Below are 25511 nucleotides of genomic sequence, written 5' to 3'. Positions count from 1 at the left end.
CTTGTATCATCTGCCTACGTGGATGTCTTTTAGAAACGTCTATGTAGCTATGTGATGTTGTTACCAAACAGCATGCCATAAGAAAAATAAATGTTATTCAGAACATCTTGATTTATTAAAAAGATAACGTTATTGTTTACAGGTTGCTCATGCTAAAATTCAGAGTCTGGAATCCAGCCTGGAGACTATCTTGACTCAAGAGAACAAAATGAAGACTGCAATTCAGTCACTGGAACAGGAGAAGATAACATATCAAAAGACTCTTGAGCAGATAATTAAATATTTGCCTACAGAAGCATTGTCTGACTGTGAACTGCTCTTGAAAGAAGTAAACTACAATCCAAATAATAAAACAAAATAAGGAATAAGCCATAAACCAGGGTATTGTAGGGCAGCATTTCTTCAAATATTAAGGGAATGAAAAGATGAGTATGCTGCTTTCAAAGGACTTAGCAATAGGCAATGTTATTATCCAAAACTAGTGCTGGGACACTTATAGCTACAGATGGGCCTTCAAATCTCAGTATGCAAATTCAAGCTATTAATTTTTTTTTATGATTATGTAAATAAATCACAAGGGGGGAAATAAAGGATTCTCACATGTAATTATGATGAGTAGATATATATTTAGAATTGACCTAAAGGAAAAGATAAATTTGAGTACTCAAAGCCAAGATAATAGTGAACTACAATTTCACTCTGGATGTGCTTATCTTGTAGTGAAACGAAGATAGCGTGTCTTTATACATATAAATATATATATATATATATATATGTTGAATAATACTTGAAGAAGAAAAAAAAAGAATGTAATTTCCCTCCAAAGAGCAGCATGTTTCACATCTTCTATGGAAAATCTGTGTGAACTCATGCGTACCTCTCTTCTAATTGTACTGACGTTTTGCTCATAGACCAGTAATGCAAAATAAGTATCGTGGCCTGGTTCATGCAGGAGGAGCTCTAGTGCTATTCGCTGCTTGGGCTGTATTGGTCAGCAGTGTACATCCACATGCATGTTGGACCTGAAAAAAAGCATCACATCATCATCTCAAGCCTTTGTAACTCAGACTTAAGAAATAAGTGTACACAAAAGCAGTGATGCCTCCTTCCTAGCCTGCTTGCTTCCACCTGGCACTGGTCAGCGATGATGGGGGGATGGAAGTAAAGCTGTGGAGCAGTATTTATTCTGACATTAATTCCACAGGATACTTATGTAGGCATAAGTAGGTAAAGGGTTCTCGTTCAACCAAAGAAATATTGCAAGAAGCCTTGTCTTAGCTTAATGGGAGCCAGAAAACTGTTTTTAAATTTAATTTGATAAGAAAATTGAGGTGATTGCAGGAAGAAGAGCGTTAAATGCACTGAGAGGACCGAGCAAGTTTCAAACATGACATAGCTTTCAATATTCATATAGTGAATATGCATTTCAGAGGTGATTCTGAAGTTTGGGTGTGGTTTAATAATGCTTTTCAGATTTTTCATGTTTTAATCCTGCTTTGTGGTCTTCTTTGAAAAACAACAAAAAAGAAATCACAGATTTGTGTGTTCTGAGCAGAAGGCGAGGTAAGCTCTGGTCGCTTCAAGGAAGAAAATATATAACAGCTTAAAAAGATGTCTTTAGATTTGAAAACGTTTTGGAGTGGAACTTTTGAGAAATCTTAGATAAATTTGTATAGACACGTATTTTGGAGTGCATGTCTGAACTGTTAATGGGGTGTTACTGTGGCTCACGTTATCTCTTACCATTTATACTGTATTTCAGGAAACATTTTTAAACAAAAACAACGAAGCAAAGTGCCAAATCCAGCAGTGTCTTTATGCATAAGATTGTCCAATTTAGAAAGTGAGTACTTAAAAAGTATTACAATTCCATGTAATCTTTAACATGATTAAAAGGGAGGAACAACAGTGCTGATTTGCTGCACACTGCTGCAGAACTAAAGGGTTTGGGGTCTCTTGGTTTTTATTTTATTTTTTACTTCCATGATGTTTTACTTGATTAAAAATATTGATTTACTTAGCGGTCTTTCTTTTCACAGCTGGGGTGTGAGGTCTTAACACTGTATAAATTTATGTGGAATCTAAGTATTTACACACTTTGTGTGTTGTATTGTACCAGGTGGGGAAATGCCAAGTGGAAAGGCAGTTCTTTTGCTGTTTTGTTCAAAGTAAGATTTAGCTGGTGTACATAGAGAAAACCAATCCCAGGAACTGCAGTAGTGTGTATTAGAAAGAATCAAGGTTATTCACCTTTTTATAAGATGGGCTGGGTATGCTTTATCCTCTGTTTTACTTATCAAATTTTTCATGTGATGCCTGGAGAAATTCCAATAAATGTCATTGCTGCATTTCCCACAGCCTCTGGCAATTCTATTTTCTGTTAGACTTCAGGTACCAATCTTACTGTCAGTAGTGCCGCTCACGTGAAAGATGAAAAGGAGCTGTTTAGTTTCTGGTTGTGACAAAACAGGATTTATAGAGGGATGTGGGGAGTGTATAAATTCTTCCTGGGAAAATATTTTCGTAGTTCTTAATGGATTACAAGGTATTTTTCTTCTGTAAAATGTTTAGAGTGTAAATATGTTTAGAACAGTGATTTGATGAGCTCTGTACTGTACATCTGACCTGGGAGGAGGAATGAACCATAGCAACAAGTAGGAGTAAACTATGGAATTGAAAATGCGATGAGGTAAGTGTCTCATGACATTAAGGGGTCTGTTAATATCCTTTGTGTTCTGGACACAAGTGTGGCTTGTAACAGAGTATCTCTGGGGTGTCTATCTTGAAACCTACTCTCATGCAGATACTCTCCAGATTTCCTTCAGATGAAGAGCTAAAAAAGTCATTTAATAGACTGTGAATAAGGTGTGTGTTTCTCTCAATTCTCTTATCCCTTTCTATCTTATAAGTAGTTTTATGGGGGCTATTTTTTTTTCTGGTTGCAGCTGTGTTACTGTAGAGAGGGAAATCTAATGTGCAGTAGGCCAGAGGCAGAACAGCAAGCATATATATGCTTGGGAGAAGGGATGGTTAATGGGTTTGGTCCAACTGCTCCTTTTTTGTTTTTTCCCTTTATCTTTTTCTTTCTGTTGTGGAAAAAAAAGTTTTTCAAAGCGTTTGTTCTGCCTCAGCTAAGCACAATAGAACTCTTTGGAGCAACTGCCTTGCAAGGAACACGACTTGCTAGGAATGCAGTTGAAATAGGTCAGTCTGGTAAGATGGGCTAACATAGGGAACTCTGTGGTATTCACATCTTTTATGGATGGAAAACTTGGCCAGAAAGTTATTCTTATCCCCCCCCACCCCCCCCCTCCCTCCTAAGAGGCCCCATACTTACGTAAGGTGCCTTGAAGTTGTATTTTGTTCACTTTTCTGGAAAAGATGATCAGATGTTATTGAAAAAAATTCTTCCAATAAATGGCATGTTCCAGTGGAAGCCTGGCTTGAAAGCACGATCTGATACATCCAGCTAATCTGAAGTGGGATGATTATCTCCTATTCACCATGACACTGCTTTGCTTAATAACATTACTGCAAGAAAGCAGATTTGCAATTAGAGCAATTATAACAGTTTATTCTAAGAATTTAATATTGTTAGTGTGGTCCAGAGGGTCTGAATTTGGACACTCAATTTAAACCTAAAGCTACATAGGTATTAGTGTGAATAGCTTTTGTGCTTTAAGGTAACTTAGCTAGGGCACAAGTAGTAGTGAATATCTGCTCAATCTGCATAGTTGTTATAGGTGGTTATTGACAGATGTGTTAGAGCTGTAAAATATGAAGCACTTTCTCATGCTGCATTATCACTTTGGAGGTTCATCATTGATTCTGTACTTCCATAGCTCAGCTTTTACAGTCACTGTTAGCTCTTCAGTGTATTTGATATATGTTTTGCCTTCCTCAGTTGTTTTAGAGACTGTAAAAGAACAAAATTCATCTTCATCTTCCAAAAAATGAAGTCAGGTGGGCTGCCTGAAATAATGGCAGTCCTGGAGAACACAGATAGTCAGGGGCACAGCATGAAAGCAGTATTCAGGTTAGCCAGAACCTGGAAGCAACTTTTTCAAAACTGTGTGACTTTACTAAGCATCCAGGAAAGGAGCAGAGGCTCTGTGTGGCTCTGGGAGGGCTGGACATCGCTGCACTGCATTTGGGAACTCCGTGCTACAGGTAGGGACATGTCCACTCCTGTAATTGGGCATATGATATAGAATCATAGAATGGCCTGGGTTGAAAAGGACCTCGAGCATCATCTAGTTTCAACCCCCCTGGTATGTACAGTGTCGCCAACCACCAGACCAGGCTGCCCAGAGCCACATCCAACCTGGCCTTGAATGCCTCCAGGCATGGGGCATCCACAGCCTCCTTGGGCAACCTGTTCCAGTGCATCACCATCTTCTGCGTGAAAAATTTCCTCCTAATATTTAACGTAAATCTCCCCTGTCTCAGTTTAAAACCATTCTCCCTTGTCCTATCACATGCAGGCTGCTGAAAGACATCTTCCAGTTGGGTTTTACAGCACAGATGCAAACCAGATCAGAGTAAGTGGGGACATTGGAGCCCAACACTAACTAAAATCCTGTCGTCACATGCCTCCTGTGTGACCATGTATTGATACTATGTTCCCAAACATTGTCCCAGCACTCAGTCAAGTTGGTTTTCCAGTCTGGCAAAACACATTTGTGATAATCTTTCTGTGATCAGCCTGCCACCAATGAGTGCTTCAGGAGAAATCTGAGCTATTAAATTTGTACTTGAGCGTTGTCCACAAGATGTCACTGTTGCTTCTGCATGCACATCTCCACGTGTGTGAGTTTCATGGTAGCACTGCTGCTTTGCCACACAAACATATGCAAGGAACACACCATGGCTCTGGGTTGAGAGAAGTAAATGATTTGCCTGTCTTATAGTGCTCTGTTTGCACAATATTTGTAACAAAATGAGATGCTCCTGGTTGAAGAATTTATTGTAATGAGAGGGCTTGCTGAATGACAGATACGGCCTTCTCGGATGCCCTCAGTTGTGATGTTTAGCCCCTTTTGTTGTGCAAGGAAACTGTGGAACCACTCTTACACCCTACGATGGGCACACTGTGCCTCAGCAATCTGATCCTGGGTGTCTCCTTCTAACTGTTCTGGCTAAGCAGGATTTATTTTTGTCTCTTGAAACCAGCCCTGAGCTGATCTACCTGCAGTTTGATTCTGTTTTGTTTTGGTTTTTTTTTCTAATCAAGGACTTCCTTGCAGTAAGCTTCCCTAATTAATCTTATTGTGTTTTCAGTGATTGGAACATAAATGAAGGATTTCTTCTTATCTTCCTACTATCTTTTCTCAGAGCTGCAGAGAAAACATTACTTGCTAAATCCATTTTACACTTCAAATTTTTCCCTCCAACAGTATTGCTTTGAGATGTCACACTGAAATGTGGAGGATGCATCCAGCCACCAAGACACAGCTATTGCCAGATACGTCTGGACAATGCATGCACAGCGCATTCACCTATGGAGCAGAGCTTAATGTTCAGCTGTATGCAGGTGATTATGGCATCAGCATTTCCCTGGGGACCCCTGGGCATAAACAAAGAGACCACATCTCTTCTACAAATGTGTTTGCATTTCTAAAAGTGCCAAATTATAGATGGGCCTAATGGGTTGAAGGTGCTTAAAGCGGGGCCAGTACACTTCACGTGCAATATACCATCATTTGAAAAGCTATCACGTTGTGGAAACATCATTCAAGTGCTAATTTAAATAATACCAACATCTAAAATGAAGGCATGCTCTGACATTTATAGGTTTAATGTCTATTTCTGCGCTCTACCAAAATAGATGGGTTGTGGGTGGATCTATGATTATTGCTGTGCATTAGCAAGGCAGAAATTGCATAGGCAGCTGGTATTATGCCTGGGTAAATATAGATAGGGGAGAATCTACAGAGTAATTTCTTGATGTCACATATTTACTTAAGAAACCATTAGAAAGTATTTTATTCAGCAGTGCTTAAAGCTTTGGAAAGTAGGAGAAGGTCTTCAGACCTCGATGGCTACACACATCTCCTTTCTGTACAGCCTGCAGCCCTGCTGGCAGTAACTTCGTGCTGCCCTTTGGCCACTGAGCAGTCACAGTTGGTGCTGTATGCATTACCAACTTATGATCTCAACTGAAATTTGTGATACTCACGTCTCCTGCCATTGCAGTAATCTGGAAAACCTGAGAGAGCTTTCATGGGCTCAAACAAGTATTCATTGCTGACTCTTAGTACTGCTGTTGTAGAAGGAGCAAAGGTACCAGTCTTTCGGAAGGATTGATGTTCTTCCAAAATAGAACAGTAAAGGGAAGAGAGGTATGCTGCACCATTGAACTGCTCACAGTGACTTTACTGCTTTTATAATAATATGTGCTTGTGTGTAATAAATCAACAAGGTGGTACTTCTAACAGTTTTCTAATAAAGATCAATAAATACAGTTCTTGACTCGAAAGAATAATAAAAAATTTTTTTCTCTTTGGCTTTTTTTGGCTAAAAGAAAATTAGATAAGGTGGTCTGCATGCTACCCGGCCTTTCATACAAAGATTAAAGCATACTTGTATGAAGCTTGTCATTACCCTTGTGGAGGAAGAAAAACCACTTTTGTGTTTGAAAGAGAAGTGGGGCAGTTGAAGAGCAGCCCTGATTAGTGCTGTTCCCCACTCTCTTCCTTCTTCTGCCTTAGAACTTATCTAGTCCACAAAAATTTTTGGTTCCCTGTTTTCTGTGCAAGACAGACAACAGACTTATCCTTATGGGAAAGACTTGGGTTATTTGGTTTTAACAGTGGGTGAGGGAGAGATTGATAAAGGAGCTAAATCTAAAAACTGTTCCTAGTCACACAAGAACAAGAAAGCCAGCAATGTCACAGGAGCCTGGGTTCTCCAGGGGAAGTCATGCTTGACCAGCTTTATAAGCTCCTATGATGAAACAACGGGCTTTGTAATGGGAGAGATTTGTGGATTTTTCCCACCTTGACTTTAGTACATTCAGTGCTCTCTCCCTTAAGAAGCTCATAAGCTGATGCAGTATGGGCAGGATGAGCAGATAGTGAGGTGGATTGAAACCTAGTCTACCAGCTGAGCCTGTAGGATGGTGATCAGTGGACATAGTCAAATTGGAGGCCAATAACAAATATCTTCATTAATGATCTGGGTGGTGGGGCAGAGGATATGCCAGAGAATCATGCTACTGTCTAAAGGGATCTCAAGAGATCAGAGATGGAGGCTGACAGGAGCCTCATGATGTTCAATGAGAATTGCTAGGACCTCCACCAGGAGAAACCTTAGACACCAGTATGTGCTGTGCAGCATCCAGCTGGGAATCAGCCTGACAGAAAAGATCCTGGTGGGCACCAAGTTGAACATGAGTTAGCCATGTGTCCTTGTTGCTAAGAAAGCTGAGAAAATTGGGACTGTTTAGCTTAGAAAAGAGAAAGCTCTGAAACCTTACCAACGTGTATAAATACATAAAGATGCAAAGAAGACAAAGCCAGGCTCTTTTCAGTGAACCAATGTCAGGCTGAGGCTATGGGCACAAACTGGAACACAGGAGGTTCCCTTTGAACATCATGAAGCATTTCTGTCCTTTCTGGGAGATAGTGTACTGGCAGAGGTTGCCCAGAGAGGCTGTGAAATTTCCTCTTTGCAGATCTTCAAAAGCTGCTTGGGCTTGCACACTCTGCTCCAGGTAGTCCTGATGGAGCTGGGGGGTTGGACCAGATGGCCTCCAGAAGTCCTGCAAACATCATCCCTTCTGTGACTCTGTGAAACATGATGGTGTGATGGAGGGTAACCCAGCTCTGATGTTTGGTACCAACTGTTTATGCAGCCTGATTTCAACTGCACATCAGCACTGATTTTCTCCTCAGTGTAAAATACAAGACAATATTAAAGTTGGGAGAGAGGGGTCCTTTTTCCCCTACTTCCTCAACTACTTTTTTTCTACTGAACTTTTTCCTTTTTTTTTTATTTTTTTCTTGATCATCAGTTCCCCTCCACCACTTATTTTTTTACTCAGTGGTTTGTTCCCAAGTGTCCCTGCTTTATCCGTATTGCTTTGTGTATTCTTTTTTCCAAATGCCTTGCCTCTCTGCCAACTCCTGATCTCCTCAATGTTTGTTCTTAAATGCTCTCTTATTTTGCTGCTTCTGCAGGAAGATGGGATTCTGCTGTGTATCTTGCTTTCCTTTCAGGCCAGCTGGTTCCCACGCATACAGCCTTTCCACTGCTGCATGCATTCTTCACCAAAGGTGGGACCATTTCCTTGGTTTATGTGTGGTGTGCTTCTCACTTTTGCTGGCTGAAGAAGCAGTGTCAGAGCCCTGTGGCTTCCTAATATGCACTTGTATGGATCTTGTGAAAAGGCAGAGCCTCGTATGCCAGTTCCTTGGAGTAAGGACACACGCTCCTGTGGAGGTTACACATAAGCAGTGCAAGAAGATACTTTATGTGCCTGACATGGCTAACTCCTTGCTAAAGGTCCAGGGCCTCAGGTTGGATGGGACCCTGGGCAATCTGATCTAGTACTTAATCTAGTGGTTGGCAACCCTGCCTGTGGCAGAGTTGTTGGAGTATGATAATCCTTGAGGTCCCCAAGCCATTCTAATATTCTGTGATTTGGGTGGCTGTAAAACCCCTTGCATATAAAGATGTTGTTTTTAACTGTCCTCAGTGTAAGCCAGCCAAACACAGTTAAAAAGAGCAAGAGTAAACTTCTGCTTCGTTAAGATAGGGCTGGGGAAGTCTAAAGTGGGAGAACAGGAAGAAATGGAATTGTGACAGGAAATCATAAAGTGGATGTGGCAGACATTTCTGTCTTTTAGTAGTTTATTTATGCCAAAGCACATGGTAACTTGCCAATTTTTGAAGATTTCTGGCTTCTTGACATTTCTCCTACTTACTCTTTATAAAAAAAATGTGCCTCTTTTCTAGCACTGCCTGAAATGATCGTGGCATCCAAGATAGAACCTACAAAAAGATCCAAAGCACTAAAATGATGTGAATTTGCTAAGTGATGAATCTACATTTTGGAAACAATACTTACTGTTTGTGGTATAACAAAGCCAAGAGAGATGCTGCAACACAAATCTGGTAAGACTGCAAAAGATGTATGAGATAGGAAGGAGGGTAAGAGTAAGTTGCTAAGAAGAGCAGAATGGGTCCAAGATTATTAAGATCAGCTTGGGGAGACACAACCACATTGTGAGCACCTGCTGTCAGAAATAGGGAGACTTGATTCAGTCTTCCTTAGGCTCATCAATGGCTTTTATAGAGACACCTCCAAAGAAGAAATCCAGTTCATCTCGTTTTGATATCCACGTCTTTCTGGCTGGAGTATGTCCTAATATGTTCACCAATTCCTCTCTTTTCTCTCTAGAGAAGGCATCCTAGAAAAAGCATAAGTAAAGAGAAAACATGCAACAGTGACAGCCCACACAGTCTGTGTGTTTGTTATTATACTTGGAGATTCAAATAATGAGTGTGATTAGACCCTCAAAGGCTCTCAATTACTGACTCCATCTCCTATGGTATACTTTGAGTGAAATCATAATGAACATGCTATTAAACAAAACACGAACCCTCAGGCTATCTGGTATACAGCAGATTTTCTGCTTCTTGGCGTGTGCATAAGCCTCCCTCCCTCCTCTCTGAGGTGAACCTGGATCCTGAAGAACCTTCTGTCCTTCTTTGCTTCTAGAGCCTCAGATTGGGCTCTCCAGCCACCATGTCCAGCTGGGAGAGGCAGGAAAGGGGGAGGAGGGGAGAGTGATGCTCTCAATGTCCATGCTTGTGCCTGAGTCACTGCTTTCATCCAGTCAAGTTGCTCATCTTTTCCCTTTTTTCCCCACATCTCATAGGACTTGGAATCTGAAGTACACCTCAGTGTAAACCCCCGAAAACACAAATGCACTGTAATCCATCCTGTGTGTGATAGGAAGATAAACAGCAGAGAAGCAACTTGCACCAGAGGAGTCTTGTTTGTTGCCTGGGAGAAGAGGCCAAACCTCTCCTCATCACAGCCTCCCTTCAGGAAGTTGTAGAGTGCAGTGAGGTCTCCCCTGAGCCTCCTCTTCTCCAGACTGAACAATCCCAGCTCCCTCAGCTGCTCCTCATAAGACTTGTGCTCCAGACCCCTCACCAGTTTTGTTGCCCTTCTCTGGACACATTCCAGGGCCTCAGTGTCTTTCTTGTAGTGAGGGACCCAAAACTGAACACTACTGTGTTCAGTACTCTCGAGGTGCAGCCTCACCAGTGCTGAGTACAGGGGGATGATCACCTCCCTGCTCCTGCTGGCCACACTATTTCTAATGCAGGCCAGGATGCTCTTGGCCCTCTTGGCCACCTGGGCACACTGTCAGCTCATGTTCAGCCGAGCATCAACCAACACCCCCAGGTCCCTTTCCTCTTCACAGTCATCCAGCCACTCATCCCCAAGCCTGTAGTGCTGCATGGGGTTGTTGTGGCCAAAGTGCAGGACTCGGCACTTGCCCTTGTTGAACCTCATCCCATTCACCTTGGCCCAGCAATCCAGCTCATCTCAATCACTCTCAAGGGCCTCCCTACTCTCAGGCAGATCAACACCAACCCAATTTGGTGTCATCTGCAAACTTACTGAGGGTACACTCGATCCCCTCATCCAGGTCATCAATCAAGTTATCAAACAAGATGGGCCCCAGTACCAACCCCAGGGGAAGAACACTCCTAACTGCTCACCAGTTGGATTTAACTCCATTAACTTCTATCCTCTAGCCAGTTCCTTACCCAAAGAAGTGTATACCTGTCCAGGCCACAGGCAGCCAGTCTCCCCCAAAGAAGCCTGTGAGACACTGTGTCAAAGGTTTTGCTGAAGTCTAGGTAGACTACATCAACAGCCTTATCCTTGTCTAACAGTCTGGCCATACAGCTGTAGAAGGAGATGAGGTTGCTCAAGCACAACCTGCCTTTCATGAACCCGTGCTGGCTGGGCCTGATCCCGTGGATGCCACGCACATGCCATGTGATCTCACCCAAGATGATTTGCTCCATAACTTTCCCCGGTACCGAGGTCAGGCTGACATGCTTGTAGTTCCCCAGATCCTCCTTACGGCCCTTCCTGTAGATGGGAGTCACATCGGCAAGCCTCCAGTCCTCTGGGACCTCTCCAGTTAACCAGGAGTGCTGGTAGAGGCTGCAAGCATCTCAACAATCACCCCTGCCAGCTCCTTCAGCACCTGAGGGTGGAGCTTGTCTGGTCCCATGGACTTGTGATAGTCCAGATGGAGGAGCTCTCTGACTGTCTCCATCTGAATCACTGCGGGTGTATTCTGCGTAGCATCCCAGACTTCCAGATCAGGGCATAAAGTGCTCTGAGGACAGCAACCAGTTCCAGACACAGTGTGATGGCCAAATGCTGGGAAGGAGAAAGAAAGAGAAAGGACAGGTCACAAACTGCAAGAGGAGATGAGGACTGGGGTTGCATTGAGTGTACTAAAAGAACTAGATGCCAGTCTTTGTGTGCTTGAGGTCCCTGTCGTCATGAAGTCCTGAGTCACAAGTCAGGTCCACAATCTCTCTTTCAGGCTCTGCCAGAAACTTTCTCATAAACTGTAAATGTTTCAAGGTGTAACTGTCCCTTTCCATTTCTGTAGTACAGGAAGGAGGAAGAAGCATCTACAACCAAATTCTTTAGCACTGTGAACACAACTCTGCTCCTTCCAGTACACTGAGTTCAGAATCATTTAAGCTTTTGAAATGTGGGAAAGAAGAGATGAACTTTTGAACCAAGACATGGTGTACTGAAAGCCCTCAGCCATGGGCTTGGCTTCTGAATGGTGAATGAGGAACAGTTCTTTGTTTCAGAAAAAATCTAGACACCGAGGTAGGCAGTTAGAGCACATGGCTCCTTGGGGCTGGCTTTGTTGCAACCCTACAGATACAACAGCATCTTCTTGGTTTCTTTGGTGCTTCTCCCTCTTTTTAATTGATAAATTATATGTTGTATCTGTGTGATACATAAAACCCGAGCATAGAGAGCATATAGCATATTTCTGTAATTTTGTAGAAGCAATAAGACTTGGGTGCTGAGAGTGGCTTCTTTTGGGCATTTTTTTACAATAGTGTTAATACTGCCCTTCCTTCCACATGAAAAGCCACACAGTCATGGCTATTATACCATGCAGGATTAACTTTAACACTGATTCTGCAAAGGTTTGTGGTGTTGAGCTTTCTGCAAAGTCTGCTACCTAAGTACTGAAGCACTCTTCTCATTTACATAATCTAATTGTCACAGGCGTTAACAATTACTCTCTCTTCCAAATCCTCTATCTGATCTCCACAAGGCAAATTTTGTCAGCGCAATTAAATAGGAGCCCATTAGATGTAGGCAGAAGGAAAAAGAAAGAAAAAAAGGCAAAAAGATTATCAGAGTTTCTCAGCAGAGTTTGTGACTCTTTAACCACAGTATAGAGCTGGTTCAGATGCTGATTCTACTTCCTTCTTCTACTTCCTTCTTCAATTTTGTCCCTAATAGCTGTGGAAACAAAGAAATGTCAGCAAAAGCGTTTCACTTACTTGCTTTCTGACCGCAGTCTGCTCTACAAGCTGTGTTATTTGCTGTCTGCTGTGCATGCTGGAAGGAAAGGAAAATTACTGCAAAAAATTGCTGCATCCAGATGCGGAATCCTCAGAACAGGAGAGTGTCTCGCTCCAATTTATAGAAGGGAGATGAGGTTCTTTTAATATCTGTATACCCGGCGTGAGATTAAGAAACAATGGTTCATATGTTAGTCCATCCAGTTTATTACAAATCCTAATCAGGGAGACGGGGAAGGGAAGGAGGGCAATAGAAAAGATAGGAAAGAAGCAAGAATAGCGTAAAGCGGGGATACTCACCACCAGGATCCAGCAACGGTCCTGTTGCGTGACGTTTCGAAGGTCCGAGGCAGAAGCAGTGGGGAGGAGGGGGAGGGAGGGGGATGTGTAGCAGCAGCGTGGCCGGACTTGGGCAGCAAGCAGGTAGCAGCAGGCAGCTGCAGAGCCAATGCGGGAGGAAGCAGCAGCACTCAGGCCCAGGAGAGTTCATCAGCATGCAGGCATCACTTCGTGAGGAATCTGTTGTCTGAAATCCTTGTTCTTCTTCATGAAGAATCTGTTGTCAGAAATCCTACCCTCATGGTTTTCAGTTCCCCTTTTATCCTTCTTGTTCTCCTACCTAGGTGACAAGGGTGGGGCTTGATCAAGAGTCATGTGAGTAACCCATGAGTAACCCCTGAGATGGCCATCATCCTGAGATAAGTCCACACAAAAGAGCACTTCACAGCTATTTAGCTGCAGCTCATCTCTCTCTCCTTACCCCTGGCCTTGTCCATCTGTGTCCCCCAGACAAAGGATTTCTCAACCCCTGTCCAGGACTTGCCTGGACTTGAACAAGTCCGTCTGTGTCCCCAGCAAGCTTTGAGACACTGATGTTAACAGAACAATATCTTACAGAGAGACAGACCTGTTGGAGAGCATCCAGAGGAGGGCCAAAAAAAATGATTCAAGGGATGAAACACCTTCCCTGTGAGGACAGACTGAGTGAGCTGGGGCTGTTCAGCTGGGAAAAGTGAAGGCTCTGAGGATACCTGAGAGCAGCCTTTCAGTATGTAAAGGGGAATGTAAGAAGGAAGGGGACAGACTCTTTAGAGGATCTGTGGTGACAGGACAAAGGGAAGTGGTTTCAAACTAGCATGGGAGATTGAGACTGGATATAAGGAAGATCTTTTTTATGATGGTGAGACACTGGAACAGGTTGTGTGGAGAGGAAGTGGATGCACCATCCCCGGAGACATTCAAAGTCAGGCTGGACAGGTCTCTGGGCATTGTGATCTAGCTGTAGGTGTCACTGTTCATTGCAGGGGAGTTGGACTAGGTGTCCTTCAGGGGTCTTTTGCAATTCAAACAGTTCTGTGATTCGGTAAAGGAGAAACAAAGAAGCTCAAAGATGGCAAAGACCATCTGCAGATGTAGCAGGGTAAAGAGAAGCAGGGTACAAAGTTGAGATGGTGATGATTCAGCCAACTGAGAAATTACGTAATCTTTAGAGAAATCAAGACCATCTCAGTGTTTCCTACTCTCATTCCTTATATTTCTGCCTGGAAACCTCAAGTGAAGCATCATGTTTGGGTGATGGTGGAGAAAACTGGAAGCAGAGAACTCCACAGAGCAGTATGGACAGCAAAGTCAAGAGTGAGTCTTTGGGGGCTGAGGAGCAGTCTTGGCTTTCCTCTGCTCTCTCACCAACCTCCTTGTAACCCTCAAGGGTTCGGAAGTTAAGCTGCAAGAAAGGAGTAGAATAACTTTTCTGGAAGAAAAAGTGTGAGGGGGCAAAAAGCAGAGTTAGAGAAATGTATGTGTGGGTTGCAAGGGAAGTATCAAACAGGACATCAGTGCTTCCTAGATGAAGCCTCTGCAGTTCTCTGACTCAAAAGTGAGATATAGCATGCTGCTACATATATTATATAAAAATAGGCTTATATTGGTATTTATAGAATAAGATGGTCATTTTCTGATAGCCATCAGCACTGCCAGACTATGAATAAAAATACTTGAAGGTGGTAATAAAAATATCTCCTGCTCCTTTTTGCAAAACTTCACTGTGAGCAAACCTGGTAAAAATAGTGATGCTGTTAGTCATTTTCTGTTTTGTTCTATCACCTAACAGGAATAAGCACCAAAAATTTCAATTTTATCACCCTAACAGAGCTACGGGTGTTTGCAATGCTGTTTTTGGAGACTGAAAATAATAATCATAATAATAATCTGGGCTTTGTGTAAATTTGCAAAATATATACAATGATAACAATTTATTTATATATATATATTTAATTCTATGAATGTGGTGCTACGTCCTTTAATCACAGTGCTGTTGGCTGTAGTATCTCCTTGTTCTCCTCTCAATTTCAGAGAAATGTTTTCTAGAGATTCCTGCTGAATTAAGATACTGAGGCAAAACTGAGTTTGCTGTGCACAGGCAGGAGATGTCACCGCTGAAGTTACCCACTAGAAACAGAGGACTGGGAGCTGACATCACCGAGGATTATTTTAGATTGTTGAGCCATGAGACAACTTTTTAAAATACAAGGGAGACAGGGTGCATGAGGAGAATGATTGCTGTTAGAAGCAGAAATGAAAGGTAAGTTTTAATACAACTGCAGTAAGTATATACACCAATGTCTACTGAAATAATTTATAGAATATATATTTATATTTATTAAAATATGTGCTGGAAGAGTTAGGCAGGGTTAGAAAACTTGGTTGAGTCTTGGATGTCCTTTAAACCATGACAAAAGAGAAAATCCCATCTCACTGCTAAGGAAAGGCCATGTGTTCGAGGAGAGGTATTGTCCAGATTTATTCCACAACGTGCAGCACTAATTAGTGTGTTTCTATGCATTCTCTGCAGGAGGGGAGGAGTGAAAGACCTCCAGAGGATAATCCAGATCTTATGCTAATTTTGAAGTAATTTAGTCTAAGACTGGAATTGCTCTCTGGAGGGATCTCTCTTGTTTCACTGACTTCCGAGGAAATGTTAAATTAATTAGGTGCACCTGACTTAGTTGGACAAGTCTGGGCCTAAATGATAGGATTTTCATAGAATCAATGATGTTGGAAAAGCCCACTAAGATCACAAGTCCAACCCAAATCCACCTCCACCATGCCCACTGGCAATGTCCCTCAGTACCACATCTACCCTTTTCTTGAACACCTCCTGGGACAGTGACTCCACTACCTCCCTGGGCAGCCTGTGCCAGTGCCTCATCACTTTTTCTGAAAATATGCTTTTTACTAATATCCAATCAGAACCTTTCTTTCATTGAAATGGTGCTACCAATGCTTGCTGGGCCCTGTCTGATGAAATGTGACCGTCTAGCATCACATAGTCCCCCAAAGCGATGTTTCTGGTTATAAGTAATGTGCACCTATTGATGGAGAACAAATGTTTGGTTGAAGATTTAGGACGGGGACCTCTTGCTCTTTCAGCAGATGCTGACTGGGGTTACTTGAATGCTGAAGGGCTGTCACTAAAATGGCTGGATGTGTAGGGCAGTCAGTTCAGCATGAGCACTGCTGGTGAACTGGTGTGAAGATATGAAGGTCTGCACAGCCAGGAAAGCGACTTGTGATATGAAAATGGCAATGAAAACACTCATTCTTTGGTGTGTCAGCAGCGGTGACAGCCATAGAGATTTGCCCTAATATAACAAGTTACTCGTAGTTACCTCAAGGAAGATGCCCCATCCTTACAGACTTTCAAGGCAAGGCTGGAAAAGGTCCTGAGCAACCTGATCTAGCTGTGGTGTCCCTGTTCCTTGCAGGGGAGTTGGACTAGATGGCCTTCAGAAGTCCCTTCCAACTCCAAGGATTCTCTGATTGTAAGATTTCTGTGTGTGTATGGATGCCATTGGGTCAAATTTGATGGGGGTTTTACCAGTCCCTCTTGTAGCACTGGTTGTGTGTGTTGCCTCCTTTTCCAAAGCCTTCTGGAGTGCTAGGCTAGTTCTCCCTCCAGGTAGTGTGTTTTGGTTTTATGTAGCTTTACCCATGGAAAATCAGCAACTCTCACCAAACTTCTTAGGTTTCACAGAATCACAGAATCACAGAATGGCCAGGGTTGGAAGGAACCTCAAGAATCGTGAATCTCCAACCTCCCTGCCACATGCAGGGCCACCAAACTCCCCATTTAATGCTAGACCAGGCTGCCCAGGGCCCCATCCAATCTGGCCTTGAACACCTGCAGGGATGGAGCATCCACAGCCTCTCTGGGCAGCCTGTTCCAGTACCTCACCACTCTCACAGTAAAGAATTTCCCCCTGACATCCAACCTAAATCTCCCCTCTCTCAATTTAAAACCATTTCCCTTTGTCCTGCTGTTATCTACCCTTTCAAAGAGTTGATTCCCCTCCCCTCTGTAGGCTCCATTTAAGTATTGAAAGGCTGCAATTAAGTCACCCTGCAGCCTTCTTTTCTCCAGCCTGAACAAGTGCAGCTCCCTCAGCCTGTCTTCACAGGAGAGGTGCTCCAGTCCCCTGATCATCCTAGTGGCCCTCCTCTGGACCCTCTCCAGCAGTTCCCTGTCTTTTTTGTACTGGGAGCTCCACACTTGGATGCAGTACTCCACATGGGGCCTCACAAGAGCACAGTAGAGGGGGATAATCACCTCCCTGTCCCTGCTGGCCACCGCTCTTCTGATGGAGCCCAGGATATCATTTGCCTTCCGAGCTGCAAGGGCACACTGCTGGCTCATGTTAAGTTTTTCATCCATCAAGACCCCCAGGTCCTTCTCTGCAGGGCTGCTCTCAAGGACTGCTCCTTCCAGTCTGTATGGGTGCCTGGGATTCCTCCGGCCCAAGTGCAAAACCTTGTACTTTGCTGTGTTGAACCTCATCAGGTTCACCTGGGCCCACCTTTCCAGCCTGTTGAGGTCCCTCTGAATGGCATCCCTTCCTTCCACCATGTCAACCGCACCGCTCAGCTTGGTGTTGTCAGCAAACTTGCTGAAGGTGCACTCGATTCTGTCATCAATGTCATTGATAAAGATGTTAAAGAGCACTGGTCCCAAGACAGACTCCTGAGGGATGCTGCTCGTTACCAGCCTCCACCTGGACATAGAGCCATTGATGACCACCCTGTCTGCAGCCTTTCAACCAGTTTCTTATCTATCAAGTGGTCCACCCATTAAATCCACGTCCATCCAATTTGGAGATAAGGATGTGGTGGGGGACCATGTCAAAGGTCCTTGCTCAAGTCCAATTAAATGACATTGGTCGCCTTTTCCTTGTCCACCAATGCTGTCACTCCATCATAGAAGGCCACCAGATTGGTCAACCATGACCTTCCTCTGGTGAAGCCGTGCTGCTTTCTTAATTAAAGGATGTGAGTGGGAGAAGGAAGAAGTATCAGTGAAACTTCACTGTTCTCAGTTATACCCTGTCTCAGAATTTCTGTTCTGCTGCATGGGTCTAAACAGTGGCACTTACCTTTCTGTTCAATGGAGCCAGAGACAACAGAGTAAATATTGCAATAGGGATGAATTCAGATATATTTGTGCATTTTTGAAAGTATCTGCTCTGTTGCTATAAGTTACTTAAACAAGACTTTCTTGTTTCAGGGCCTGAAAACAGCATAGCAACATGCTACTGGTTTCTTTTTCTTTTCTTTTTTATTTTTATTTTTATTTTTTGGTAATTTTAATCATCTTTCTGTATTTCAGGGCTGGAATGTAATCATAGAACGCAGCTCTTCAGATTGTTCTTTCTGTAAGCACAGCTTCATAATGGAGATTTAGTGGGCAGTAAACAGGATGTCGTATGGTGCTCTCTGTCAAAAATTAATGATGGCAATGAAGATTAAATTATTCTTCCGTGAAAACGCAGCACATATACAGCGATGTTTGCAAGCAGGCTTCAAATAGGCCATTCCCTGGGGACAGCCCGTAGTTCGCTGCCTGCCCCCCGCTTCCAGCCCTGGCTTGCCACCGAGGGGAGCTGCATTTAATGCCTGCCAAGGAGGCTTTTGTTCCCAGCCTTCCAGATGGGGGGAAGCTGAGCACATCCCATCCGGATAACCTGATGCACAGCTACCTGCAGTGAGCTTCCAGTGCTCCAATTTGCTCTGCTGGCAGCCTCTAGCCACCCATCCTTGTCAGAGCTCTGAGCTCTGCGACTGTGGGGATTCGCTGTGTATTCAGTTCTGCATATTTGAGAGGGGTGGATGAAGAGGGAGGAGTGATTTTCCGCAGTTAGAAACCGAAAATCTGCAGCATATCTACAGGAGGAAGGCCTCCACTTTGTCACATGCTTCTGATTTTTCTCTCCTGGATGAAGCACAGAGGTGCCGGTGAGAGAACAACATATTGTTTTCTGAGACAGGTTTGCAACTGATGCTGGCTGGTATGGATGTCCTGGTGTGCTGAGCAAAGCTGTTTCACATGAAGCTTTCTGTAATGCAGCTCCCGGCTGTTCCCTGATTCACGTTTTGGCAGTAGGTGGCTGTCTGCCTCTGCAGAGGTTCAGCCAGGCCCAGTATTCCCCAGGCCACTTGCTTCTCCATTCCCCAGACCTGTTTTCTGTATCCAACTTAGTGAAGATGTAAATATTAAGCAGAAGATTTCATGCCTTCCACAAGCCGCTTTCTCAGTGAATTCATTCCTGGTACCAGAGAGAAAATTAGGAAAACACCTCTTGGAGGGAAGATGTCATCGTGGCCATTTGTTCCCTCATGGGAGAACGGCTACCTGTATCCTGATAAACTTTTGTGTTCTCCCAGCTTCATCAGTTATCAGTTTGAATATTGGAAAGCATCTGGTTTGGGGGTTTTACATTTTTGAATGTTCTTCTGAGGCTAGTGAGTTGGCTTGATTTTCCCCCCTGTCATATCCACATCCATACCCTGTGTGTCTTCTCATGTGAATCCCCTTGTGGGGGATCTGTGTAACTGAACAATCCTGCAAGCAGTCCAGACCTGGCAAAGCATACTTTCCTTCTTGTTTTTGAAGCCTGATGTCTAAGAAGATACCGTTTGTGTATGCTCAGAATATATGAGCTCATTGAAGCAAAAGGGGAAAAAGAGCGAGCGCAAGCATGGTGCTGGACCTTTGACACTAGTGAATGTATAAACCAGTGTACACCTGACATTTTAACTCTCCTTGGGAGGATTTGGAGAACTCGTTGCTATGTGGAGCTGCAGTGTATGTGTTATGTAAAACCCATCTCCTCCTGTCTCCTCTCTAAGATCCCTTCTTCAATTACTTGTGTATTTCATGGAGAAAATTGCTACCCTGATACATTTATTCTTTCAGTGAGCAGTGAACTTTGTTGTTGTTGTTCCCTGTCTCAGAAATTAGCTGGATAAATTACTTTGTTTAAGTTAATCAAACTAGCACAGCATGCAAGAGTATCTCTCCATTTTACCCTGTTGGCTGCATGACACCAGTGCTGGTGTTGAGGCAGGGGTGACCTTACCTTCTGAACCTGGCAGGGCTTCCCAGGTTTGCCTTTCAAGTATGTTTGTCTTTCTACATGCACTCCAACTTTGCATCAGTGTAGATGCATAACATTTCTGGTATTGCTGTTCTTTGACATGAGATATGGAGTCTTTAATGATGATTTTTGCTTTTCCAGTTTTACTGGATAGAGCTGGTAACAGGGCATTAGTCACCTAACACAAACTCACTGGAAGATGGAGTAAAGTCAAAATAACCCCCTGTGCCTCTGTGAGCATTGTCCAGAATGCTGCATGCTTTCATGCTACATGATGGGGAACTGTCTGCACCTCTGTTCATCCTTCACCATTGACACACTTTGATTTTTTTTCTTCTGGTCACCATATTGAGATCTCTCAGGGATCTCTTGGAAAGAGTCCAGCGGAGGGCCACAAAGATGGTGAAGGGCCTGGAGCATCTCTCCTATGAAGAAAGGCTGAGTGAACTGGGTCTGTTCAGCCTTGAGAAAAGAAGACTGAGAGGGGACCTGATCCAGGTCTATAAATATCTAAGGTGTGGGGGGCAGAATGGCGAGGCTGGACTCTTTTCAGTGGTGAGTGGAGACAGGACAAGGGGAAACGGCTGGCAACTGCAGCATAGGAAGTTCCGCACAAACGTGCGCAAGAACTTCTTTACAGTGAGGTGACAGAGCACTGGAACAGGCTGCCCAGGGAGGTGGTGGAGTCTCCTTCTCTGGAGATGTTCAAGACCTGCCTGGATGCCTACCTGTGCGACCTGCTGTAGGGAACCTGCTTTGGCAGGGGGGTTGGACTCGATGATCTCTGGAGGTCCCTTCCAACCCCTACAGTTCTGTGATTCTGTGATCTCTGCCATGGCTCCAAAATGCATACTTCACTTTTCTGGATTCGGTGCAGCAAACTGATTAAATTGTGCAAGCTCAACAGTAATTTCTCTCTCTGGAGGGTGATTGCAGGTAAGAGATAGAACCCCTTTGTAATAAAGTCCTCTCAGTCCTCATGTGGATCAGGGATATGCTAACTCCCCTGTGTGTCCAAGCTATTTGCAGCTGCTGTTGCAGCCCAGAAACAAATATCTATGGTGTTGGACATATACCAGAATTGTAAGCAGCCTGTGGAAAGAGGATGTGAGCTTCCACCATTGCCTCTGTGTGTTTCTTTGTTCTGGTGAAGACGTGATCCATTTGTGGATCACACCTACTGTCCAGGCCCTCTAGTTCTAGCCATGATGGTATATCATAGAATCATAGGATTCTTAGAGTTGGAAAGGATCATGGAGGGGCATCTAGTCCAACTCCCCCACAATGAACAGGGACATGGACAGCTAAATCAGGCTGTACAGGGTATTATCCAGCTTCACCTTGAAAGTCTCCAGGAACAGGGCACCAATCACATCTCTGGGCAACCTGTCCCAGTGCCTTACCATCCTCACTGTAAAAGACTTCTTCCTCATATCTAAGCTGAACCTATCCTCGAGCTTGAAGACATTTCCCATTGTTCTATCACCACAGATCCTCATATGTTCTTTCAAAAACACATTCCATACACAAATGCCTGTGGGGCTGTGGTGGAACCTTTTGGTTTAAATCCCGCTCACAGATAAGTGCCTGTTTTAGCACCTTCTTACCACAGCTGCCTGCTTCTGAGTAAAAATCCAAATTGGTTGGGCTATTTAGTAGTCAGTACTGACAATTTTTGTAATGTCTGTGCAGAGCAGATAGTAATAGCAATAGATAATAAACAGTTCTACATTTCCAGATAAACTTGTCTGTATTTCTTCATCCATTTGCAGAGTGGCAGAGCACTGGAATACGCTGCCTAGATTAATTGTGGACATTCCTTCTCTGGAGATATTCAAGACCTGTTTGGACACCTACCTGTGCAGCCTGCTGTAGAGACCCTGCTTTAGCAGAGAGGTTGAACTCATTAATCTATAGAGGTCCCTTCAAACCCCTCCAATTTTGTGAGTCTGTGAGAATTTTATTGAGCTGGGAATTTTTGCCACTGAATCTCCAAGACCCTTACACTTCAAAGTGCAGAACCACCTGAAGTTTTAGAAATGCTTCCTAGTCTTCATCTACTGGCAAACTATTCAGGAGGCACAACTCAGGTGATAGTATGGTTACCGCTTACAATGACAGCAGGATGAGAGAGTTTACATTTCCTCCTGGATTTTCCAGGTCATCAGTAGAGACGTCAGTTCCACAACATGATTAAATTAGGCAATATTTTATTTAATAAATCATCTTCCCCCTAGAATAAGTCATTTAAGTGGTCATGTCTAGACTTGTAATTGAAATCCCTCTGGAATTTGGCTAAGGAAAGTTATTGGCCAGACTAAAAGGCAGTGACTTTGCATCTAAGTAATGTTCAGCAAAACAGCTGAACCTCCGAACACAGAGTTGTAGACTACTTTACTGAACAAGTAGAAGTACTGCTTTCAAATGAACCATATTTTTCTTTTCCTTTCTTGGACATGGAGATCAGTGAAAAAGAATCCTAACAACTAATTCAAACCTGACTTAACTTGAAGGGACAACAGCAGAAAATATGAAATTAGTTGTCTTAACAGTAACTTAACAGTTGGACCTGCAACTGGTGAGACTGCTGTCTGATATCTCCACCTGCCTCATGTCAATATGAATGGCCTACATTAAATTTCTCTGAAAAAAAAAAATTGTCCCGTAATGGTAGTAATGGGCATAGATAAGGAGTAAGGACTGCTCACTACAGAAAGTCTGCCCAGACATGACCAAACTCAGAGATATAAAGAAAGACAATAAGAATAGTGTTGAAATTTTAATGCATATTTTAGTTATATATATATTTATATTATTCTATATATTTCAGAAAAGCAAGAAAAAATATAGGTGGTCATCTATATAAAGCATCCAGCTTTTATCTCCTATTCATCACTAATATTCATTCTGTTTCTTTCTTTATAGACATGATGCTGAACTTCTAGTAACTTAGCCATGATCAGCAGCTATCTCAAGCATAGGAGGAAGTAGTTTAGAGGAGATATTCTTTCTCTACTGATCTCAAAAGAAAAGACCATAAATAACTTTACAAGATTCCAATAGATTGGACTGCAAAAACACATACAGTAGAAAACATCTTATTGCTTCTTTGTACTTTCAAAGACTTTTTTTTTAATATTAGAAATTGAATAAAAGCCATAATAATCTGTTGCCTTGATACAATCCCTTTCCACAGTCCAATGAAGGAATCTTTCTCTGGGTTCCTCTGTTCATTAGCATAAACCTAGTGAATAAATTAGTCTGCACTACAAAGACACTGAAACAGCTGGGACGTCACTTCTAATAACCCTCTACTATTTGTATGTGTGGTGGTCTTAGAGAAGTAGAAAGGGAGATAAATATATCTCTTCTCATCAGTGTGGGTTATATTTGGAAGACCTCATGTGATGTAAATTTCCATTGTTAAATCACTGCAGAGAAAAAATAAAACATAAAAAAAAACCCTTTCAGGCTCTCAACCTCTGCAACGCTGATGAGAAATCATGATGTCCCACAGTAGTCTGGGAGTCAGTGTGTCCTTCGGGAAAGTACAGATACATTCTCCAACCAAATGAGACTTCTCTTTCACACTCGAGTTGCTCTTGAACCTCAGTGAACCTGATATGATAAGCAAGTCTACACCCAGGGTAACATAGTTGTCAAATGAACTAGCAAACTGCTGAGTTTATGTTAAATGCGTAACAGAAAATCTCGAAAGAAAACAGATCATAAGATTGATGCCTCAAACATAACTACCTTTTGCTTGCTCCAGATCTCACATTTTACTATAAGTATGAAAGCCATGATTTTTTGTTGTTTTTAAATTAAATAAAACAAGCTCACAAAGGGAGCATCTCATTTTGGTGAAATGTCTCCTAAAATCTCCTCTTCATTCTGGAGCTAACAGATAGCATAGCCAATGCTTTGTTCCTTCTTTCGCATGTTGCGAAATTTTTCCCCAGGCATCACATTGTCCTACTCTGTTATGTCCCTGGGTGACTGTGACAAGGACTATGTGACAAGGTCATATGAAAGACATACTCATACTTCTGCAAAGCCCAGTGTGGACATGGCAACGTGGTTCACCACAGATCTGATCCAAAGTCTACAGTATGCCACCTCACTGCTGGTTTTTGAATTTTTGTCAAAGATCAATTGAGAGAAGTCCCACAAAACATGTCACAGGAAAAATAAGCATCACAGTCATATCTATATGATTGCCCTTACTTTGTTAGGAGTCGCAAGTAAGGTTACTATTAAGTCCTGAATGTGGAAAATAAATCTGGACAGGCTGACTCCATTCCCTTTTTCTTTTTCTTTTCTTTTCTTTTCTTTTCTTTTCTTTTCTTTTCTTTTCTTTTCTTTTTTTGTGGCAGAGTATTCTACTTCACAGTTTACGATATCAGTTTCTGAGAATTCCAACATTTCCACATTTCCTTCAAAAGATGATTCTAAATGTTCACATTGAGGAATTGAGGATGGCACTGAGATTCAGTAATCTGATTGGGTCCCACAGATACTGTGTGCAAACAGAGAATGCTAACTCCTAAAGAAAAGCAAAAAAGATGGAGCTGACTAAAGTGGGAAAGGGGAGTAATAAGGTGGGAAGGACTAGGTGTGGTTCAGAGTAGTAATGTAATTTTCTTTTAAATATAAAAGCTTAATCTAAACACTAAGTATCTGGATCCTCCAGAAACTGGGTCAGTTCCAACTCAGAATGAGTTGAATTGTCATTGGAGGTGCCCACCTTTTACCACTGACTATGAAAACAATCCTAGGCTTGTTATGAAAGAGTTAAAATCACTTTAAGCATTTGAATATTAACAAATTGATCCCTAGTGATGCTAATCAGAATAAAAATATCCAGATTTTTGCAGACTGGGAAGCTCTTTCTAGAGGAGGTCAGTGTTGTTAGTCCTTTTCAAGCCGAGGAAGATGCAGCACAGCAAAGCAAGTGGCCCAATATCACTCAGTCAGTGGTGGAAGTGACAGGAATAGAATCCAGACCTCCCTCATTCCAACCCAGTGAACTTCATGCATATCGCTAAACATCACTACTTTCATTTTTGGAGAACAAAAGCTGACCCTGAGTAAAAAGGAAAGGCACAGGAACAGTCCCAAGCTTGGGCCTCGTACTTGGGCCATCAGTGCCCCAGCTCAGAGTCTCTGAGGATTCTTCCATTCTTCACATTGTTATTTCTCTGCATTTCTGCATTGTCTGTTCTGTTATTCATGGGGGAAAAAAACCAAACCAATTGATTTTCTCTTCGGAATTGCAACCAGAACATTATGCTGAGCTGAGCATTTCTGAATTGAAGCAAATCCAACTGCAGTGGCCTTGCCATAGGCACACCCTATTAACAGCAAAAAATTCCATATGTTCCTCTTTCTGTTCAGGCATGACTGTTCTGTGACATAAATGCTCCAGTTTGCCTCATGTTGGAGAGCTTTCATTCTGGGAGCAAATTTGTCTTGTGCCACCACCTA

The 25511-nt window shown here is 42.8% G+C and overlaps 1 protein-coding gene across 2 annotated transcripts in view; it reads left to right on the top strand.

Annotated features, from left to right (window-relative positions):
- The window catches only part of TBC1D4 (TBC1 domain family member 4), a 103960-nt gene extending 101603 nt beyond the window's left edge, over positions 1-2357 (top strand). For both annotated transcript variants that reach the window (XM_042867885.1, XM_042867883.1), the window contains one exon: positions 143-2357. In XM_042867885.1, coding sequence (XP_042723819.1) covers positions 143-361 — 219 coding nt within the window. In that variant the 3' untranslated portion in view covers positions 362-2357. The remainder of the gene's footprint in view (positions 1-142) is intronic.
- The last annotated feature ends 23154 nt before the right edge of the window (positions 2358-25511 follow it).

The sequence above is a fragment of the Lagopus leucura genome, unplaced genomic scaffold (assembly GCF_019238085.1).
Source record: "Lagopus leucura isolate 7727_CA_CO unplaced genomic scaffold, USGS_WTPT01 Super-Scaffold_100001, whole genome shotgun sequence".
Taxonomy (NCBI): domain Eukaryota; kingdom Metazoa; phylum Chordata; class Aves; order Galliformes; family Phasianidae; genus Lagopus; species Lagopus leucura.
The sequence above is the reverse complement of the archived record's forward strand: the minus strand, read 5'-3'. Positions and strand labels throughout refer to the sequence as shown.